Below are 19,246 nucleotides of genomic sequence, written 5' to 3' on the forward strand. Positions count from 1 at the left end.
TATCTTATTAGATTATTATTCTAATAAACAAAAGATAAAAATAAAAAGGAAAATAATAAGAGAAACAAAGCAAAAACAAGTACATTATAATGTCGAAAGAAGAGGCTAGTACCTCTGGGTTCCAGTCTACTGGATCTGAAGGTATAATGTTTAAAGGTATAGGTGAGGTTACTATGGGTAGTAGTGATTTAGGGAGTCATAAGAGTTCTGGAAGTCACAAGAGTTCTGGAAGTCACAAGAGTTCTGGAAGTAAGCCTTCCGCGATACGGATTGAGGCTAACGAGAAGTCTTCTGAAGGTAAAATCAAAGAGATCGGTTCTGGTTCTGCTGTTAAGACAAGTAAGAATATTATTGTTGAGACGGATGATCTCGGTGAGGAAACTGAAAGACAGAGGAAGAATGCTTCATATGTTGGATGGAAGCAGATTGGTGGTTGGGAAGAGAAGGATGAATTGACCTATGAGGACGAGCTACTGGATGCCGACAGTGATACTCTGATTAACAATCTTCTGCCCGAACAATTGTATGGTGATTGGTACCATACTGTGGCTATCTATTTCATTGCAGGTGTGTTGTCATTTGGTTTTGGATGGTTTAAGTTCTCCTTGGCTCCTGTGTTCTTCGTAACATTGTTCTGTGCAATCTACTACAGAGCCTCCATTAAGAAGAATCGTGCTTCGATCAGAGAACTGGTTCAAAAGGAATTCACCGTGCAGAAAATCGAAGATGACTACGAATCTCTCGAATGGTTAAACACATTCCTAGACAAGTATTGGCCTATTATTGAACCTTCTGTTGCACAGATGGTATGTGAACAGGTTAATGAGATTTTGGCCACAAACGACTCAATACCCGGGTTTATCAAAGCCTTGTGGATTTCTGAATTTACACTTGGTGTTAAACCTCCTAGAGTCGATTTTGCCAAGACATTCCAGAATACTGACTCTGATGTGGTAGTCATGGATTGGGGTTTATCTTTTACTCCACATGACTTTTCTGACTTGAATGCTAAGCAAATGAAAAACTATGTCAATCAAAAGGTTGCTGTTAAAGCCAAAATGTTTGGTTTAACCATACCAGTAGCTGTCTCCAATGTTGCCTTCAAGGTGGGTGCTAGAGTTCGTTTCAAGTTGATGACTCCTTTCCCTCATGTTGAAACAATTAATGTCCAATTACTTGATATTCCTGATGTTGATTTTGTATCATCAGTTTTTACCAATTCTATATTTGGATGGGAGATCCTTGCAATTCCAGGTTTAATGCCATTGGCAAGGGCTATGGCTAAGAAATATGCTGGTCCAATTATCCTGCCTCCTTTTTCTCTACAGTTAAATGTTCCACAATTAGTCTCCCAAAATCCACTCTCAGTTGGTGTCTTAGAAGTTACCATAAAGAATGCCTCAGATTTGAGACGTTCCAACAACATTGTAGATACTAGTATCGATCCATATTTGACTTTTGAACTACAAGGTAAAATTGTAGGTCATACTAGAACCGTTAGAGATACTTTGAATCCTGTATGGGATGAAACACTGTATGTGCTAATGCCTTCCTTCACTGATCCAATGACAATTAGTGTTTATGATAAGAGAGAAAAGTTCAAGGATAAAATTATGGGTAGAATCGAGTATAATTTTAGTAGTTTACATGATAAACCTGTCCAACAAAATATCTCCACCGATTTCCTAAGAAACTCCAAGCCTGTGGGTAAATTGAATATGGACCTGAGGTTCTTCCCAACATTGTCAGCAAAGAAACTACCTGATGGTACTGTTGAAGATGCCCCAGATTTGAATACAGGTTTGGCAAAGATTATCATTGATGAGGGTTCAGGATTGGTTGATAAGAACAATTCTGCAAATGTTGAGCTTTATTTTAATGGTAAGCTTGTCACCACAACTGCTAAAGGAGGTCCTAAGAAAGATGTCATTGCTTGGGGTGACTTTTACGAAGCAATTATTACCGATCGCCGTAAGGCTCGGTTTAGATTTATTGTAAAGGACAAGAATGGAGAACAAGTTAGCTCTACCATTCAAAGTCTAAATGAATTAATTGACAGAACACAAATCGGACAGAAAAATATTAAGATGTCTCATGGTAAAGGTAAATTGTCAATAACAACATATTGGAAACCTGTAAGATTGGACGTCGGTAACAAATCAATCGCCTACACTCCACCAATTGGTGCCTTGAGAGTATTCATCAGTAAGGCTACTAGTCTGAAGAATCTTGAGAAAATTGGTAAGATTGATCCATATGTCAAAGTTTTGGTTAATGGAAATCAAAAGGGTAGAACTGACTTTGACCCTCAAACTACCAATCCAGTATGGAATAAGGGTGTTTATGTTGCGTTGACCTCTCCAAATCAAAGGATTACTTTGGAATGTATGGATGTCGAATCCATGAATAAAGATCGTACATTGGGTCAATTCGATATTAAGTTAAATGACTTCTTTTCGAAAAACGATATGAATAGATATAAACAAAATATTGATGATAATGCCAGACAAAGTAAATTAGTGGCAAAGAAGTTCAGCAAAGGTGTCGTCACTTATAAAGTGGCATTCTATCCAACTATGCCAATTCTAACTTTAGAAGAATTACAAGATGTTGAAAATATTGACAAGAAGAAGGCAAAAGTTGAAGAAAGGAAACAGAAATTTAAAGACAAAACACCTTCTCAGGAAGAAAAGGAAAGATTGGCTCAGGATGAATTCGAAATTGCTGAATTGGAAGAAATTCATGGCCACAAGAAAAAGATGTCTTTGGATGAACTTCTGGAACATAAAAAGGGTATCCTTGCTATTTCAATTTTGAGTGGTGACTTACCAGAAGTTGGTGTTTTCGTACAAACCTTTTTCGATGGTGAGAGCAACGCTCGTTTCTTAAGTCCCAAACAAACTAGTAGAGTTGTTAACAATGGTTGGACTGGTGATGCCATGATCAAGGAATTAGATTACTCTACAGTTACATTCAAAGTAACAAATGACAAATTTTCAAACAGAGGTTCAGATAACCTGTCCTCTGTCACATTATCAACTTTAGATTTATTGAGGGAAAGTTATTACAAACCATCTATTTTGACACTTTCTGGTATACATAGTTCTAAACTAATGCTTCAAGCACAATGGTTCCCTATGGTATTTGATGAATTACCACCAGAAGATCTAATGAGTAATAGTGGTGATCTAACGATTGTCGCTAAGAATGCCGAGAATCTATTATCTGCAGATATGAATGGTTATTCGGATCCTTATTTGAAATTTTATTATAATAACGAGAGTGATGCTGTTTATAAAACAAAGGTTGTGAAAAAGACATTGAATCCTACTTGGAATGAAGAAGGTGTTATTCAAGTGCACAACCGTATTTATGATGTTCTGCATATGAAGGTTATGGACTGGGACGCAGCTTCAGCCGACGATGTTATTGGTAGAGCCACAATACCATTATCGAAGATTAACCCACACGATCTCACTGTAATGGATGTTCCAGTAGTTGACGATGAAGGTAGAGACGGTGGTATTATCCACTTAGAATTTAAATTTTCGCCAAGATACACAAGTAATTTTGCTAATGAAGACAAAACAATTGCCGAAATTACATCAAAGGGAATTGGAGGAGGTCTAAGAGCTGGTTCATCAGCTGTGGGTTCCGGTCTAGGAAATGTAGGTCATGTTGGGAAAGGCATAGGTAAAGGTATTGGGAAAGGAATTGGCAAGGGTTTTGGTATTAGAAGGAACAAAAAGTCTGATAATGACAAATAACCGAAGCCTTTGTAATCCTGTATCAAGTTCGCGACAAAAAAAACAACATATTGTATACCAATAACCGGTTAGGTTGAAGCTGTTCTATAACTATACGTCAAGTGTTTATGTAAGAAAGAATTTTTAAAATAATAAAAAATTATAATTTATATTTGTTGTCATTTTTATATGTATTGATTTATTTCTTTTTTCTTTTATATTGTATCATGTTTACATCACTAATAATACAAACAATCATGATATTTACATCCCATTTAGAGTAATGCATGGCATTTCAATTCTCTACTTGAAAATTTTAAAAATTTTAATCAAGGTGAATGGATACATAGGGTTCTTAATGCTAAACATGTTTGTATAAGCGGTAAAGAACATGTAAACCAATAAAGCAGCACCAATTCCAACAGCAATCTGAATGGTTTCTTTAGCCTTTTCTGGGCCATTTAGCTTGGACTTAATTCTTGGAATTAGCATAACCAACGAGACTACAAGAACCGATTGAATGATATACACCAAACCGACAATTTGGGATTCAATAGCGTATTGATTACTAAAGATATTTGGCATGAAGTAAACAATGTCTTGGTTACCGTCAACACCAGCATGTCTGGTGGCTCTAATTCTGTTAAACATGGAACCACTAATCATAGAGACAATAAAGAAGGTGGTGGCAAAACCCCAAACGTATCTGTTAGTAAAGATCTTCAGAGCTAGAGACCTTTGCTTCTTCAAGAACAACACGGTACCAAAAGTGGCCAAACCAGTGACGACAACAGAACTCCAGTTAATATCTTGATGCAAAACGAAATCATGAATGTTAGTCTCCCTCTTGATGTTGTCAATGATAGTTTGCTCCTCAACATCTTGAATAGCATCCAATATCTTGTAAGAGGGCTCCTTGGAAGTACCAGGCTCGAAAATAATGATCGTAGGAACTTGCTCAATACGGAAGGTCTTGAACAACTCTGGAAGATTAGCGTCAATTGCATCGACCTTCATAAAGAACATAGATTTGTCAGCGTTAGCCTTGGAGAATCCATCAGGATGGTCCTTATACCACGACTTAACCAAGTTCTCGTACTTTGGTTCAAGGTCAATACAGGCATTACAACCGTACCCAGCACCTGTAGCAGTGAAAAGAGCAACTAGGTAAGACTTCTTTGGATTGGCTAGCAACCTGCCCCAGTTCCTGTCGTTCAACGCAATCACCTCATTAGAATATTTACTCTTCTCCTTCAAAAACTGCTTAGGACTTAAAGCATGTGCTGTATGTATAACAACCGAAAACAGGGCTATCACCCAGGAAAGCTGTGAAAGTTTCATTATTTTTTAGTCTCTATTGAACAGAATACACAATTGAGTCTATCTGATATATGATTTACAGTTTACCAGCAAGTTAAATCTCCCTTTTCGTAATATCAAAATCGACAACTTACGATATAAATTGGGTCCCCTTCCTTATAACTGAAAAAAAAAAAAACCTTGAAAACTGCCAAAAACAAAAAAAGCAGTGGGAAATGCCAGCGAGCGTGTAAATCCATAACGTTGATAGTGATATAACTGATTAAATGATAATAAAGCTAATTTAATTGGATTCATTCTCATCTATTTAAATCCATCCATCAATTCAATTGGTTTAGTACAAAAGCGGAATACATAATGTGTATGCGGTGAAGAATATTTGCTTGTTACTTTTTTAGCGGAATAATAAAAAAATAAGTTATAACAGGTATGAATATATAAGTAAAATTAGAGGTCCAATAAAAAAAAAAAAATCATATTATAGTTTCGCTTGTCTACCGGCGTCTATCGCTTGAGTTAGGTCCTTGAAGTTGTGGTTTAGGAACAAGGCTCTTTCTGTTTGGGTAGCTGGGTGAGTCAGGTGTTGTGGGTTTGTCGTGGTTTCTTCGTTTTCAATGAACTCAGTTATTTTGCTTGTAATGTGTGAGATTACGATATTTGGCATCTCCAAGTTCACCATATGTCCACCCTTGGGGATGACAATCTTTGAGCAATTGGGAACGCCGTTTAGCACCGTTTCGTTGTTGATAGGAGGTGTCCATCTAGAGTCACCACCAACCAGCATCACGACGGGGCATGGCACGAATTTCATCAAGGCCACCATACGACGACCGCTGAAGTTCTTAGTCGCATAACACATTACATTATGCACCATCTTCATCTTAGTGGAAATGGTGCCATCTGGGTTCTCCAGCTTCTCAAACTGTCTCATCCTTTCCCGGATATCCGGGTGTACATCGGTATACAGACTACCTTTTGTGATGAATGTATTGTACTCTAGTTCATTGGCAAATGTATCCAGCATCTTACGCTTTAAAGCGGTGTAAAATCTAGCCGGAAATATCGTGTAGTGTGCATCTGGCGCCAACTGAGCCTCAGACTTAATGATTACTGGCTCTATGACAATCCCGAACTGAAACATAGTCGGAGAATGTGCAATCGCCGCTAGGGCTTGGAATCCTCCCATAGAATGTCCTACAATAACGTTTACATCGTGATAATCAGCGGTAAACTCCTCCTCAGCCACCCGCACGATATCCCGCGCACCATCAAACCAATCGAACTCCATCCCCAGCTTTCCCTGATTCGCAACCCACGAGTCACCATGGTTGGCCTGGTCAACCAGCACAACTTTGTTAACCACCCAATTAGCATGTGCCGACGCCAATTTGTCCGCATGGTACTCCCAGATCGCACGGTTCATCCCAGACCCATGGCAGAACAACAGGTTCACACGCCGCTTGCCCCTGCCGTCTCCTCGATACACCGCCGTGAAAACCTCATATACCACCGATAACCTGTCCCGTTGTGGATCCAACACGCTGTTGCGTGCCCGCGGCCACGCAGCATCCACCCGCTTCACCTCCCGCCTATACTTCTCATTCAATCTCTCATCCAACCTCATTGTTTAGCTACGTTCTGAGCCCTTCTCTCACGAAATAAGACAACGATGAATAAACTAAAGATCAGTTAATAGTGTCTATATATATATATACTAAAATTGAGAGGTGTCAATCACCAAAGCCTTTGTACGGATGTTTCTAAGAAATGAAAACTTGGAGTCACAGGGAACTCCGATTCTTCAGCCAATTCATAGCGGATCGGGGTTAAACGTTGCGGTTCCGAGGAGCGAGTTGACCCGGTTCGTACATTATGACCATTCATTATAGTTGGTATAAGCTCATCACCAGTTCATATAGTTTTTAATATTTAAATATTCTTTGCTAATATATGTGATCTGTAATGTATTATTACACCTGTATTACTAAATTATTCCTTAATTATAGTTAAAAAAAAAACAAAAAAAAACAAAAAAAATAAGTATATATATTAATCTATTACAAAAAAAAAACAAAGTTTCATTCTTCTTCATCTATCTCAGTTTCTACGTCGGAATGGTCGTCCTTTGCTTCTTTGTTAGCTGAGCTTCTCAGGTACGTTGGTGTGGTTCTGTCGCCACGTTTTGAGACTAAAGCTTCGTCTAGAGTTCCGACTGATTTCTTTGGAGAGGCCAGGGACATCAGTGTCTCTATGGCCTCTACTTCTGAAGGAGGACCACTCGTATCTGGAGCGTCCTTTGATTTGTCCTCGGGGTCACTGTTCCTGGAAGTAGTGGAGGTATCTAGACTTTGCAATTTCAATGGAAGAGGTTTCGGTTTGTTGTTAGTCCATCGCAGAGGGGACACCGGAAGAGTATGCTGGTTAGCAGATGGGGTTTTCTTAGTGGGGCTAGAGAGTGCCTTCAGAAAAGCAGAGTGTGCAGAGTTCATTTCATCGTCCTTCCCATCACTCCCGTCGCTGCCGTCCTCCATACTTGCGTCGTCAGTTTCTCTCTCTTCTTGCTTAACTGCTGTACCGGAACCAGCCCTTGTACCGCCGCGAGCTCTAGGAGATCTCTTATTTATATTCTTTAGACTGAAAGTCATGTCAGAAGTGTCGTTAGCAAACTGGTTAACATATGTCGACCTTCTCCTGGGACTCATGCCGAGGTTCATCTGATCAAACACCGATCGGTGGTCTTTGTTGTTATTCTGCAGTCTGACATCGTACATCATCATATTCTCCTTCTCATAACCTACATCTGATGTCGCTGTTGTTGGTGTAGAGGTAGAGGGTGTAGTGGTCAAGGCGTGCTCCAGTTCCGGTAGAGTCTTATCCACCCACCCGTTCTGTAACTTCATCAGTGCGTAATTTAGCCGTGTTTTCAACTCATTTGAGATCTCCTTGATCGGTTTCTTCTCAGAATCCTTCGATACATGCGGTGATTTCAACTTCGGCGACGGCGACATGAATACTTCATTGTTACGAGACTTCGGCGTCGTGGGTGGCAACAACCTCGTCCTATCATTCACATCCTGGCTAATACTATTTTTTCTCCCGTGCCCGTGCCCATGGTGTGGTCGATGGTGGTTCTGATTATGCGTTGGAGAAGGAGCATCTACAAACCGATGACCTAGAGGTGAAATCATTGTAGAAGACGACCTCCTACCACTATTTCTCGGAGGCGACGGTGTCTCCGGCATCCCTTGGAACATCCTCCTGGGAACATCCTCACTTATCTCCTCACTACCCCGTCTACTATCATCCGTTATCCGTGGACTATGGCGCCCTATCCGTGGCGTCTTAGTCACTGTATCCATTTAGTGTATATTTCAAAAAAAAAATTAATTCTTTTTAATCCCTTTTATTATTGATTATTTGATTTTCTTTTTATATCTTCTATCTCTTTTTTTTTTTATATCTCAAGTTTTTTGTTTCCTGTAGTTTAAATAAGTTCGTTCTGATTATATATAAAGCTCCTTTTTAAAAAGATAAGTTCTTGGTATAATAAATTAATTTTTTTTTTTTTGCTTTATTTTGATTTTTTTCCTTATGGAACGGGAAAACCTTAAAAGATAGCCTTTAAGGGGAAAATCCTTTACTCCGTGTTAAGTAACATTAAATTGCTAATCAAATTGAATTCCCAATTTAATAACTGCCAAATATTATAATTGCTCTACATTATATTAGTTCATACATAAGTTGATAAATTGGGTATATCCTTTTTTTGTAACAATACCATATAAGGTAATATTACTTTTTACCTAAAACGTGTTATATATACAATAGAGTTATCGTATTGATATAGATATAGTTATCGTATTGATATAGATATAGTTATCGTGGTATTGAATCGTTGTATCTAGGCATTGTATCAAGGCATTGTATCTAGGCATTGTATCAAGGCATTGTATCTAGGCATTGTATCGAAATATAAATGAACACGGCGGCATTTTTTTTTAATGAACAGCACATACCCCCCCAAACAATACAATCTAGAAGCTATACAACACACACACACACACACACACACACCCTCTACTCATTTAAAATAAAAAGAAAAGCTGCAAGGAAAAACAAACAACAAACAACAACATAGAAGCCGGGTAAATATATATACAATTATACGATACACATGTGATGTATCGTATAATAGTATAACATATAACATATCACGAAAATACGTCGTGTACATTACTCACTGTACACGAATAACCTCAATAGTATGGGCCTCATTTTCTTTCTTTTTTTTTTTTTCTTAGGAAGGAGAGACAAAGAGAGATGTTTTGGGAAATGGGCGGTTAAATTTTTTTTGGTAATATATAATAATTTGGACTGTTGGAGTGTTTGGTCTATTTATTAGGATGTTTCTTTCTAGCACTAGTAGTCATATAGAAATTTAGAACAAGCAAAAAACGTTAGGCAGTAGATATACAAGAAAAAAAAGCTGTGTTGAGGTAATAAATGGTCTTGACTAAGAGGACTTTACCGGTTACTGAGTATCTAATAGGGAAATACTATGAGGTAGAGAAGTATGGTGCTGTGTTAGAAGATAAGAGTAATGACGATGGTGAAAAATTAGAGTTTGAGACTACTGAGGCTGTCCGAGACTCGGATGTAGAGGTATCGCCGGAACCGAAGTACGAGGAGATAGTTGCTGAACTGCGGGCACAGAGTAATAGAGGCTTATGCGGTGAGATGGACAATGACAATCGAAATGCTACGTCTAATGAGAGTTATATAGCGGGTTGGTCTCGGGCCCTGCTGACTACGATGAACCAAGGGGTGAAATATGTGACTGGTAAGGACCTTGGGACATGGAGAGTAGAATATCAATTGAAGAAGAAAAGACAACTGGCGCGATCGTATGACGATTGGAAGGATATCAGCTTGCAACTGGATGAACTTACCGGGAAGACCAAGTGGAAGACAGAAGAGGAGAGCGACTTATACGATTATAAAGCGGTGAAAGAATTGACATTGAAGATGAGACAATTGAGAGAAGCTGAGGCCTACCCAGAACTTCTATACTACATACGGACGAAATGGACGCGTAATTTCGGGAATATGGGCAATGTCAACCTTTATAGACACACAAATCATGGTACAAAGAAGCTAATCGAGGAATACCTTGCTGAGTCAAAGCTTTGCATCGAGACACTAGTGTCGAAATCAGGCTTCGAAAACGACTACCTATTAGGTATCTTACAGCAGACGAGAAGAAACATTGGTAAATCGGCACTCGTGCTTAGTGGTGGTGCCACATTTGGCCTCTTCCACATAGGTGTATTAGCGGCATTATTTGAAGCTGATCTAATACCACGAGTTATAAGTGGAACAAGTGCGGGCGCTATTGTTGCCAGTATATTCTGTACTCACACAACAGATGAAATTCCTGGGCTATTGGAAAATGTGCTGCATATGAAATTTAATATATTCTGGGGAGACGATGACGATGAAGAATCTCAAAAAGAGAATGCTCTTGTACAGATTGCAAGATTTTTCAAACACGGAACTTGGTTTGATAACAAACACTTAGTTGATACAATGATACGATTCTTAGGCGATTTAACTTTTCGCGAGGCGTATAACAGGACTGGTAAAATCCTAAATATTTCTGTTTCTACAGCTAGTATCTTTGAACAACCCAGACTGCTGAATAATCTAACTGCACCAAATGTTTTAATTTGGTCTGCAGTATGCGCATCATGCGCAGTACCAGGAATTTTCCCTACATGTCCACTATACGAAAAGGATCCTACCACCGGAGAGAAAGTGATATGGGGTGGTAGTAAGTCCGTTAGATTTATGGATGGTTCAGTGGATAATGATTTGCCTATTTCAAGACTGTCAGAAATGTTTAACGTGGACCATATTATTGCATGCCAAGTAAACCTACACGTTTATCCATTCCTGAAACTATCTGTGTCATGTGTTGGAGGTGAATTGCAGAATGAATCAAGTGCAAGGATAAAACAGCATATTACTAAACTCTGTGGTTATATATCCGACGAAATGGTCCATTATTTGGAAATACTCTCAGAGATGGGTGTTGCAGTGACCCTGTGTAATAAAATTCGGTCTGTTTTATCTCAACAATATTCAGGTAATGTTACAATACTTCCAAAATTGAATATGGCATCAAACATTGATGAATTATTAAAAAACCCTACACAACATTTCCTATTAAAGGAGACAACATTAGGCGCGAGAGCAACATGGCCAAATATCCCTTTTATTAGAAGTAACTGTACACAAGAATTTATTTTGGATAAGGCAATTGCCTATTTGAAAGAGCAAATAATTGTCTCCTCCTCTACAGATATCCCTAAACAGATATCCTATGGTGCGTTAGAGTTAGTTAAGCTATCTAATGACCCAAAGAAACAGAATCAAGAGAAGAAGAAAACCGATGATAGCTTTGAAGATCACTACGTTCTGGATGATAATTTGATAGAAAATGAGCCCACAAATTCAACATTATTGTTGCGAGAAAACGCTTATACCACAGTGCATCATCCTCTGTCTGCTAATGATAATTACTTGGCTCCAGTTGCTAAAAAGAGACGAAATCATAGAAAATCGGAGGCTTCAACCAGGCATAGATCCCGTTACGCAGTTGGCTCTTGTTCGTTTTCTGCTGGCTCTACAATGAAGAATAACAATACAGTACATTTTAAAGGTTCAAATTCGGTATCACCACAGAAAATACCATATCGTTTTGTAAAGCCAGTCAGCAAGAACTCTGATGGTATTGTCCCTAGAATGAGGCCATCATTTGAGTATTTCGAAGAGATTGGTAAGCAAGCAACTTAGTAAGCGACGTTCCTTTATTGCACTACAACAAATTTTTTACAATAATGAGTATATACTTTAACGACTGTAACGACTTGATAAAGAAATTTGTTCTCTTTAGGACAAACTAATGATAATATTATAGATACTAATATTAAAAATATTACTTTATATATATTTGAAAAATAAAATTCAAACGACCAAATTTGCGTAGAGTAACATATATTGATGAAACAATAACCCAAAACTATTTTAGAACTCTACAACTTACTGTCTGGTTTAGCGAATTTCTCAGCAATAATTCTCCTTTGAATTTTACCGGTGGCAGTCTTAGGCAGTTGTTCAACAAAATAAATCTTTGTTGGAATCTTGAACTTTGCGACCTTGTCAGCCATATATTTCGTAAGTTCATCATATGTCATTTTTTGTCCTTTCTTTAAAACAACAGCCGCGTGTACCACTTGACCATACATATCATCTGGCACACCGAAGCATACCGCTTCGTCAACTTTACTGTTAGATAGCATTATCCCATCAAGTTCAATTGGAGATATTTTCTCACCACCTCTGTTGATCAGCTCTTTGATTCTTCCAGTTAGCACCAAAAATCCCTCAGCATCAAAATAACCCTGGTCACCGGTTCTGAAATAGTTCTCTCTTTTTGTAAAGTTTTCTTCGTTGGCTTTTGGATTATTAGCATAACCTGGAGTTACATTTTCACCACGAATACATACTTCACCGATCTCACCTTGTGGTAAGATATTATCCTTATCATCTAGAATCTTAACCTCTACACCTTGAGGTTGACCTACAGTTCCTGGTTTGCGCTTGCCAGGTGGCAAGTTGTTTGATGTCATTTGATGAGAAGCCTCAGTCATAGCATATGCTTCTAAAACAGGAGCCTTGAATTCTTCTTCCATTTTATGGAAGGTAGCAGGTGCTAAAGCAGATGAACATGATCTAATAAACCTTATTGGAGGGATACCACCAGAAGGTTTTGGTGTATTTAACATGATCATACTGATTGTTGGTACACAACTGAACCAGTTACACTTGTATTTGATGAAGTCATTCCAGAATTGTTTAGCACTAAATCTAGGCGGAATGACTACAGAACCCTGGGTTCTGAATGTTGACAATAGCACCCCAATCAAACCATGAACATGGAATAATGGCATAACGACATAGGACCTGTCATTTTCTGTTAGTTTGTAAGTTCTAGAAATATTCAAAGTACTTCTAACAATATTCAAGTGCATCAATGGTACAGTCTTAGGTCTGGAAGTGGTACCACTAGTGTGTAAAATCAATGAAATGTCACTGGAACGGGCATGTCCTGGAAATCTCACAGAATCATTGTTAATGAATTTTGAGTTATTCAAGGAGTTGTAAATAGCACTCTTATAATTGTCCTTGGGAGAGTACACCTGGTATTCAACTCTGAATCTTTTCAAGTCAAGTTCTAGTTCTACAATAAAGCAATTGAAGGTTCTAGCAGATTTTAATACTTCTTGTGGTTTCCCAGAAGTTGTAGTACCCTTAGGTACGCAGATCAACTGAGACTTCAGATCACCCAAGTAGAAATCAAACTCCTTCTCTTTATAGTTAGGATTTAAGGGAGCAGCAATTTTACTATCCATGGTAGTACCTAGAAATGCGACAGTAAATTCAAGACCATTAGGCATTGACATAGCAACTGTGCTTTGTCTCTGTATAACATTATACAAAGGAGAATTTGGGTCCTTGAAAATAGTTTGGAAATGACCTACCATGTGTGAAAGCTCACGATAAGTGACCTCTATACCAGTTTGAGGAATTATAACCGCAACATTATCAGATACTTTAAATGTATCGTTAAAGGTTGCTGTGTTTGTAGTCATCTCGTTCTTTACTAATTGCCTATTTTAAATATTCTTGGATATCTTATAACAAACTGTTCGTGCCAGTAGCAATGACAGTCTTATTATTAACCAAGATCCTTATATATATAGATCGTTTGATACAGTTTTGTTTTTAAGGTTTCCATTCATCCATAGATATTTGAGTAATTTTTCCCTCCCCCAAATATGCCAGACTCACATCGGAATTTATGCTGAAAAAATAACCCAAAAAAAAAAAAAAGAAATCCCTCGGCGTTCTGTAGGATGAAATTCTAAGGTAATAAAACCAGGAAGAAAATCTATCATGATCCAGCTGGAAGATTAAAAAACAGCCACAGTATTATCTAATGCTGATAAAACGATTCATCAGTGGAAGAGTACGGTGATAAATGCAATGGGAAAGGTACTCCTATAGTTTTTGTTAAATCTGTTCTTGCAGTAGATTTTTGTCTGTATATTAGATATTGTAGCGATTCTAGATGCAAATCTGACTTTTCAATAGGTTGCGACAGAAAGGCATTCTTATAGAGCACACCGACTTCGTAGTTTCTCGGTTTGGCTCCCAAGGTACCCCAAGCATTGGTGCTCAAATTAGCTGAGGTAAACAAACACCAATCCAATTGATTTGGCAGCAGTACATCCTTACGATGGTTAATGTCTTGAAAAGGTATCCTTGTCCTGAAGTAGAATTTTGAGTGAGAAGGCGTTGTTACTCTTTGTTTTGACAGATAAGATCTATTATATCCGTAAAACACATTAAGTTCGTTACGCAACATATCGTATTGGCGTTGTTGTATATCGTTCTTCGTGTAGTTAAAATTAAACCAGCCAGCAGAATTAATCCCAACTGAGGCATCTCTGATTTCATTCATACAAGGGTATATTATCATGGGCAAGGTATTGTTATCTATATATTTTTGTTTCAAAATATCGGTGGTGCAATTTCTCAACTCTTTATCATTAAGAAATCCCTTGGCAAACGGTACAATTATATGTGTGAATAAGTTACTTGGACACTCCTTTTTTCGACTGACTGGGCCTCCAATTGTAGAACTCTGGCATACAAAGAGGTTCGTAACGTCCTTACTGAGTGGTATTTGTTTTTCAGTCTCTTCCAAAGCATCTAGCAACATGGAGACCCCAGTTCTCAATTCCTGTTCCCTACGTTCCGGCACGGAGAAGATGAATTCGATTCCATCTAGTGGACGAAAATCTATCTTTGCGATAACTTGCTGAATCAGGTCATTGAGTTCCTTGAGTTTATAAAATTTTAAGTATCTCACCAAGTTTTGTTGAAATATATTTTGAGAATCATTCGGTGCCTTATTCAAGGGTTGTAATACTCCACTAGACCAACATACTTGTTGGGGCCAGTTAGTCTCTGCCCAGGTAAAATTATTGGACGGCAGGAATATCTTCATAGTCCCATTTCGATAAAGGTTTAATATCATTTTGGAGTGATGGCAACTGTATGGCGGCATGTATATCTCTTTCACCACCAACTTATGGAAAACATTAGAAAATGTGGGATCAGAGGTTATATCAGAAGAGGCTACAGGTACAATGGTACCTTCTTGGGCAATAATTGTAATTCTCTCCACTGAGGAGGAGAACTGTCTCACCAGAAACCCGAGATCATACTGGAAACTAAACAGGAAACAGTGTTTCAATTCAGGGTCTCCAAATATCGATTCAAGACCATCTAACATATACGGTGATTCATCAGTATTCTCATCATAAACTTCTGACCTCATTAACCGAAACCCAACATCTTGTGCTCTCTCTGTTTTTGTTTTTGTCATTGTCATTGTCTTTGTCTTTAACTCTGTCTTTGCACTTGCACTTGCATTTGCACTCGCATTTACATCTTCATTTACCTTGACACTTGGGTTTGTGATAGTTTTATGATCTTCTATATCTGTTTCTTCCTCATCTGAGTCATCTATCACCACGGTATCTAGAATAACCACATCCTCAGGCTTGTTATAATCTGTTTTTCTCCACTTTGCAGCAACTCTCTCAGCAGCTTCAGATCTCTCCCTTTTCATTTAACGATAAAACTAATAATAGAAACAAAATAGACGACGTGTAATATTTGCTATAATTGCTATTAGTATGTAATACAATATAAAAATTTAGCCGCCGAAGGTATAGATCTACAAGCAAAGAAAAAAAAAAGGGAAGAGCAAAATTGCCTAATATATACGTTTGGCTGTTGAGATGAGCAGATCTGAAAAAAAAAAAAAAAAAAAAATAAAGAGAAATAATACGGCAAACGAGACTCGAACGGATGTCATGAAAATAGTTAATTTAGAATAAATACTACTCCAATCAAGAATTGAACGGATGTATATTTATTTGAAAAAATTAATAAAAAAGAATAATGCTCTAATTAAGATTCGAACATCCTCCGTTTCAGGAAAAAAAAAATTTTTTTGAAGAAAAAAAAAAAAATAAAAAAAATTTCCAAATTTTTTTTATTTGGTGAAAAAGTTTAATAGAAAGAATGCCAATAATCAGGGTATTTCCAAATTTGAACATGAAAAAAAGTAAGGAACACCAGACACACACACACAAAGGCATATTGAAAAGGGGGGGGGGGGTGTTCTGTGGAGATGGATCATTGAAATTAAGAAGAGAAACTACTAAAAGAGATAACTAGATAAGAGATCTAAAAAGAGAGCGAAAGATATATAACTTGTATAAACTAACACTGAAACATTTGTTATAACTTGATAGACTGGAAGAACCATTGAAAAAAAAAAAACCAACAAAAAACAACATAACAAAAATTGAATGGAACTTCCTTCTGCTATGGTTGAGAAGAAGGAAGAGTCTATGCCAAAATATAATACATGTCAATATGAGCATCCTGATGAGATGGGTGATAGCATAACTAAGGAGATACCGAAGCAACTAGTTGAGAAAATGGAAGGGAAAGTTAGGGACGACGTAAGCGAAGATACTACTTCTGGGCCTGTGACTGCTGTAATAGCCACACCCGTATCACCTAACATGAGCGCTAAATCTATGGCTATCTCGGACACAGTTTCTAGTACAGTTGGCAAACCTTTAAACGACGGGAACAAACGCATTCATACTCCACTTTCGTCACCATCGTTACCACCCAGTACTGGTCTCACTTCAATTACCTCAAATAATAATACTAATAATACCCGTAATAATAACATTAATAATAACAATAGTAATAGTAGCAACACCAGTAATCATAATAATGCTAGTTTGAAGAATGAAAACTCTGAACCGATTAGTGGAGGTGAATTTTTAAGATTAATCGACACAGCTACGAATTCTGAAGAATCAAGTATATTACCGTTAAGCCGGCATGTGATACAACATTGGAACTGGGATTGGAATACACTACCGAAAGTTGGTGTTTCTATACTGAAGAAAGGACCAAACTACAATAAAATACTTGTAGAAATTGACGGTAAGAATAAGGAACTACACTACGACCCATCACTCAATGAGCACCTTTCAGAAATGGACATGTTTCTAGCTTTTAACTCCCAGACAAAACCATCGGATTCACTACGAAACTCCAAGAGGAGGTTAACCGAGTATATACATTTTGTCTCTGAGTACTTAAAGGTCAGGAAGTATGCCTTTGAGTGTTATCCATTCAATGTAACAGTAGCGTCTATTATAGAAACTGAACTAAAAGAATATGTCACATATAATAACACAAACGACTATAACGAGATATCAATGATCATTCAGCTGTGGTATTATCAGGCCCAAAAATTCTTACTCCAATCTAACTCGCTTTTATTTTCCCCTGACGTGGTCCAACATTTACTGAAGAGAAAAGTATCATCCAGAAAACATCAACAGCAACTACTCAACCAAGGTTTGAAAGAGGAACTGAATAATATCTCAGGGTCTAAATCAGAAAATACCAATACCAAAAATCATAAGTCTTGCCCACACTTCCTTACCAGTGATATTGACATACTGGTTCTTCGACCGCAGTTAGTTTTACAAATAGGATGGCAATTGGCTTGTGATGAACCAAGTCTAAATATTGGTGATTTTCCTTTGGATCTATCACCATGGATGCATGATGAAGAAGATAGGAAAGTCATTAGCCAGACAGCTGCTACAATGCCGAAAGAAAGCTCATATAAACTGGTAACTAGTGAAGATGAACTAGAGGTTCTTGATAATGATAACGCATTCGAAGTATTAGTTGATTGCATGGACAGAAGCTATAATTTATTGCAGGATCAAAAAAAGATCAATCAAAATGATGAGGTAGAAAAATCAACGACGACATTAAACACTGAGGCCGAAAAAACTATTGAGGAGCTTCCTAAGCTAAAAAAGTCTCAAACGAAACCAACAAAAAAATCAGGCTTTGTTAACTTTTTTAAACGCAAACATCTACACGACGAAAATGCCGATCATTTGAGTCCTCATTTAAATGCCACAACGCCCAATATCAGTGGCAAGGTAAAACCTAAGGATATAACATTGGGCGAACCTTCAATAAGTACCCCACAGAAAACTCCGAGCTCTACTTCTGCTAGCTCTGTTACAGAATCTGGAAAAATTGAGAATAATAGTTCGCTATTACGGAAAACTACTTGGTTGATAGACTATTATTCCAATTTAATGAATAACTACAAAAAGGTTAACTTACCAACTCAGTTCATAATTCCTAATGAAGTAAAACAATCTGTAGAAGACGCAACAACAGAAATGTTGCCACATCAATTCATGCAAAGAAAACCAAGTAATGCATTATTATACGGAAAGGAATATTTACAGTTACGTCTACCATTTAAGTCAGATTCATTGCCAGCAATTTACTGCCCCTGGGTATGGACTGAACTACCACATGGAAAATGGAAAGCATTACTAAGAGAAATTTACAGAGTTGTTGTTCCTGGTGGCCACGTTATCGCAGTTGCTGGTGATATAAGCATGTCAAACACTTTTTCAATAGACGATAATGAGATTTCAGAATCGATATACCCTACTACTACTGAAAGGGATAAGACTTATGATGCGTTATCTCTGGAAGCAATAAATAAAGGATTGCATATTCATACAACAAAGCACCTCTCGAAGGCCTTTAAAGAAACAGGCTTCACAAGCATAAAGTCGACAATATTGTCACTTAAAACCGGTGATCTAAATACTGAAATGGGCTTTTTGAATGAATTGATAGCTATTGTGCATTGGGATCATTTAATGAGGAAGGTTTTTCCCGATGCAAGCAACCCACCAAAGGATACTGACCCTCCAACCTTACCTTCACGTTACTTTGAAGAGCACTTTGATAGTGTTGATGACAAAGCTGGGTGTTACAGGTTAGTCTACTTAGCTGCACAAAAACCTAAGAAATAAATAAAACCTAAATCACGAAATTAATGACAGTATCTTTTCAATAATTTTATTCCTTCATTTATCAATTCGTATTATAGTTATATGTTTTTTATA

The 19,246-nt window shown here is 37.6% G+C and overlaps 9 protein-coding genes across 9 annotated transcripts; 3 read left to right on the top strand and 6 right to left on the bottom strand.

The window, feature by feature from the left end:
* Window positions 1-89: 89 nt before the first annotated feature.
* On the top strand, window positions 90-3,767 carry TCB1 (tricalbin; the record flags this gene model as incomplete). Its single annotated transcript, XM_071052205.1, has 1 exon — window positions 90-3,767. One exon carries the CDS (start codon window positions 90-92, stop codon window positions 3,765-3,767), a length of 3,678 nt encoding a protein of 1,225 aa, XP_070906826.1.
* Window positions 3,768-4,049: 282 nt separating this feature from the next.
* Window positions 4,050-5,087, bottom strand: OST3 (dolichyl-diphosphooligosaccharide--protein glycotransferase OST3; the record flags this gene model as incomplete). Its single annotated transcript, XM_071052206.1, has 1 exon — window positions 4,050-5,087. One exon carries the CDS (start codon window positions 5,085-5,087, stop codon window positions 4,050-4,052), a length of 1,038 nt encoding a protein of 345 aa, XP_070906827.1.
* Window positions 5,088-5,544: 457 nt separating this feature from the next.
* On the bottom strand, window positions 5,545-6,690 carry LPX1 (triglyceride lipase; the record flags this gene model as incomplete). The annotated part of the gene is made up of 1 exon (XM_071052207.1): window positions 5,545-6,690. The coding sequence occupies one exon, from the start codon at window positions 6,688-6,690 to the stop codon at window positions 5,545-5,547; it is 1,146 nt and encodes a 381-aa protein (XP_070906828.1).
* A 454-nt stretch (window positions 6,691-7,144) lies between these two features.
* On the bottom strand, window positions 7,145-8,425 carry WHI5 (transcriptional repressor WHI5; the record flags this gene model as incomplete). The annotated part of the gene is made up of 1 exon (XM_071052208.1): window positions 7,145-8,425. The coding sequence occupies one exon, from the start codon at window positions 8,423-8,425 to the stop codon at window positions 7,145-7,147; it is 1,281 nt and encodes a 426-aa protein (XP_070906829.1).
* Window positions 8,426-9,569: 1,144 nt separating this feature from the next.
* On the top strand, window positions 9,570-11,921 carry TGL5 (triacylglycerol lipase; the record flags this gene model as incomplete). Its single annotated transcript, XM_071052209.1, has 1 exon — window positions 9,570-11,921. The coding sequence occupies one exon, from the start codon at window positions 9,570-9,572 to the stop codon at window positions 11,919-11,921; it is 2,352 nt and encodes a 783-aa protein (XP_070906830.1).
* Window positions 11,922-12,160: 239 nt separating this feature from the next.
* Window positions 12,161-13,780, bottom strand: PCS60 (Pcs60p; the record flags this gene model as incomplete). The annotated part of the gene is made up of 1 exon (XM_071052210.1): window positions 12,161-13,780. The coding sequence occupies one exon, from the start codon at window positions 13,778-13,780 to the stop codon at window positions 12,161-12,163; it is 1,620 nt and encodes a 539-aa protein (XP_070906831.1).
* A 344-nt stretch (window positions 13,781-14,124) lies between these two features.
* Window positions 14,125-15,828, bottom strand: TDP1 (tyrosyl-DNA phosphodiesterase 1; the record flags this gene model as incomplete). The annotated part of the gene is made up of 1 exon (XM_071052211.1): window positions 14,125-15,828. The coding sequence occupies one exon, from the start codon at window positions 15,826-15,828 to the stop codon at window positions 14,125-14,127; it is 1,704 nt and encodes a 567-aa protein (XP_070906832.1).
* Window positions 15,829-16,195: 367 nt separating this feature from the next.
* Window positions 16,196-16,363, bottom strand: RNJ42_02047 (uncharacterized protein; the record flags this gene model as incomplete). Its single annotated transcript, XM_071052212.1, has 1 exon — window positions 16,196-16,363. The coding sequence occupies one exon, from the start codon at window positions 16,361-16,363 to the stop codon at window positions 16,196-16,198; it is 168 nt and encodes a 55-aa protein (XP_070906833.1).
* Window positions 16,364-16,576: 213 nt separating this feature from the next.
* RNJ42_02048 (uncharacterized protein) lies at window positions 16,577-19,153 on the top strand (the record flags this gene model as incomplete). The annotated part of the gene is made up of 1 exon (XM_071052213.1): window positions 16,577-19,153. The coding sequence occupies one exon, from the start codon at window positions 16,577-16,579 to the stop codon at window positions 19,151-19,153; it is 2,577 nt and encodes an 858-aa protein (XP_070906834.1).
* Between the last annotated feature and the right edge of the window lie 93 nt (window positions 19,154-19,246).

Source organism: Nakaseomyces bracarensis (assembly GCF_045282275.1).
Source record: "Nakaseomyces bracarensis strain CBM3 chromosome Unknown Scaff8_0, whole genome shotgun sequence".
Lineage (NCBI taxonomy): Eukaryota > Fungi > Ascomycota > Saccharomycetes > Saccharomycetales > Saccharomycetaceae > Nakaseomyces > Nakaseomyces bracarensis.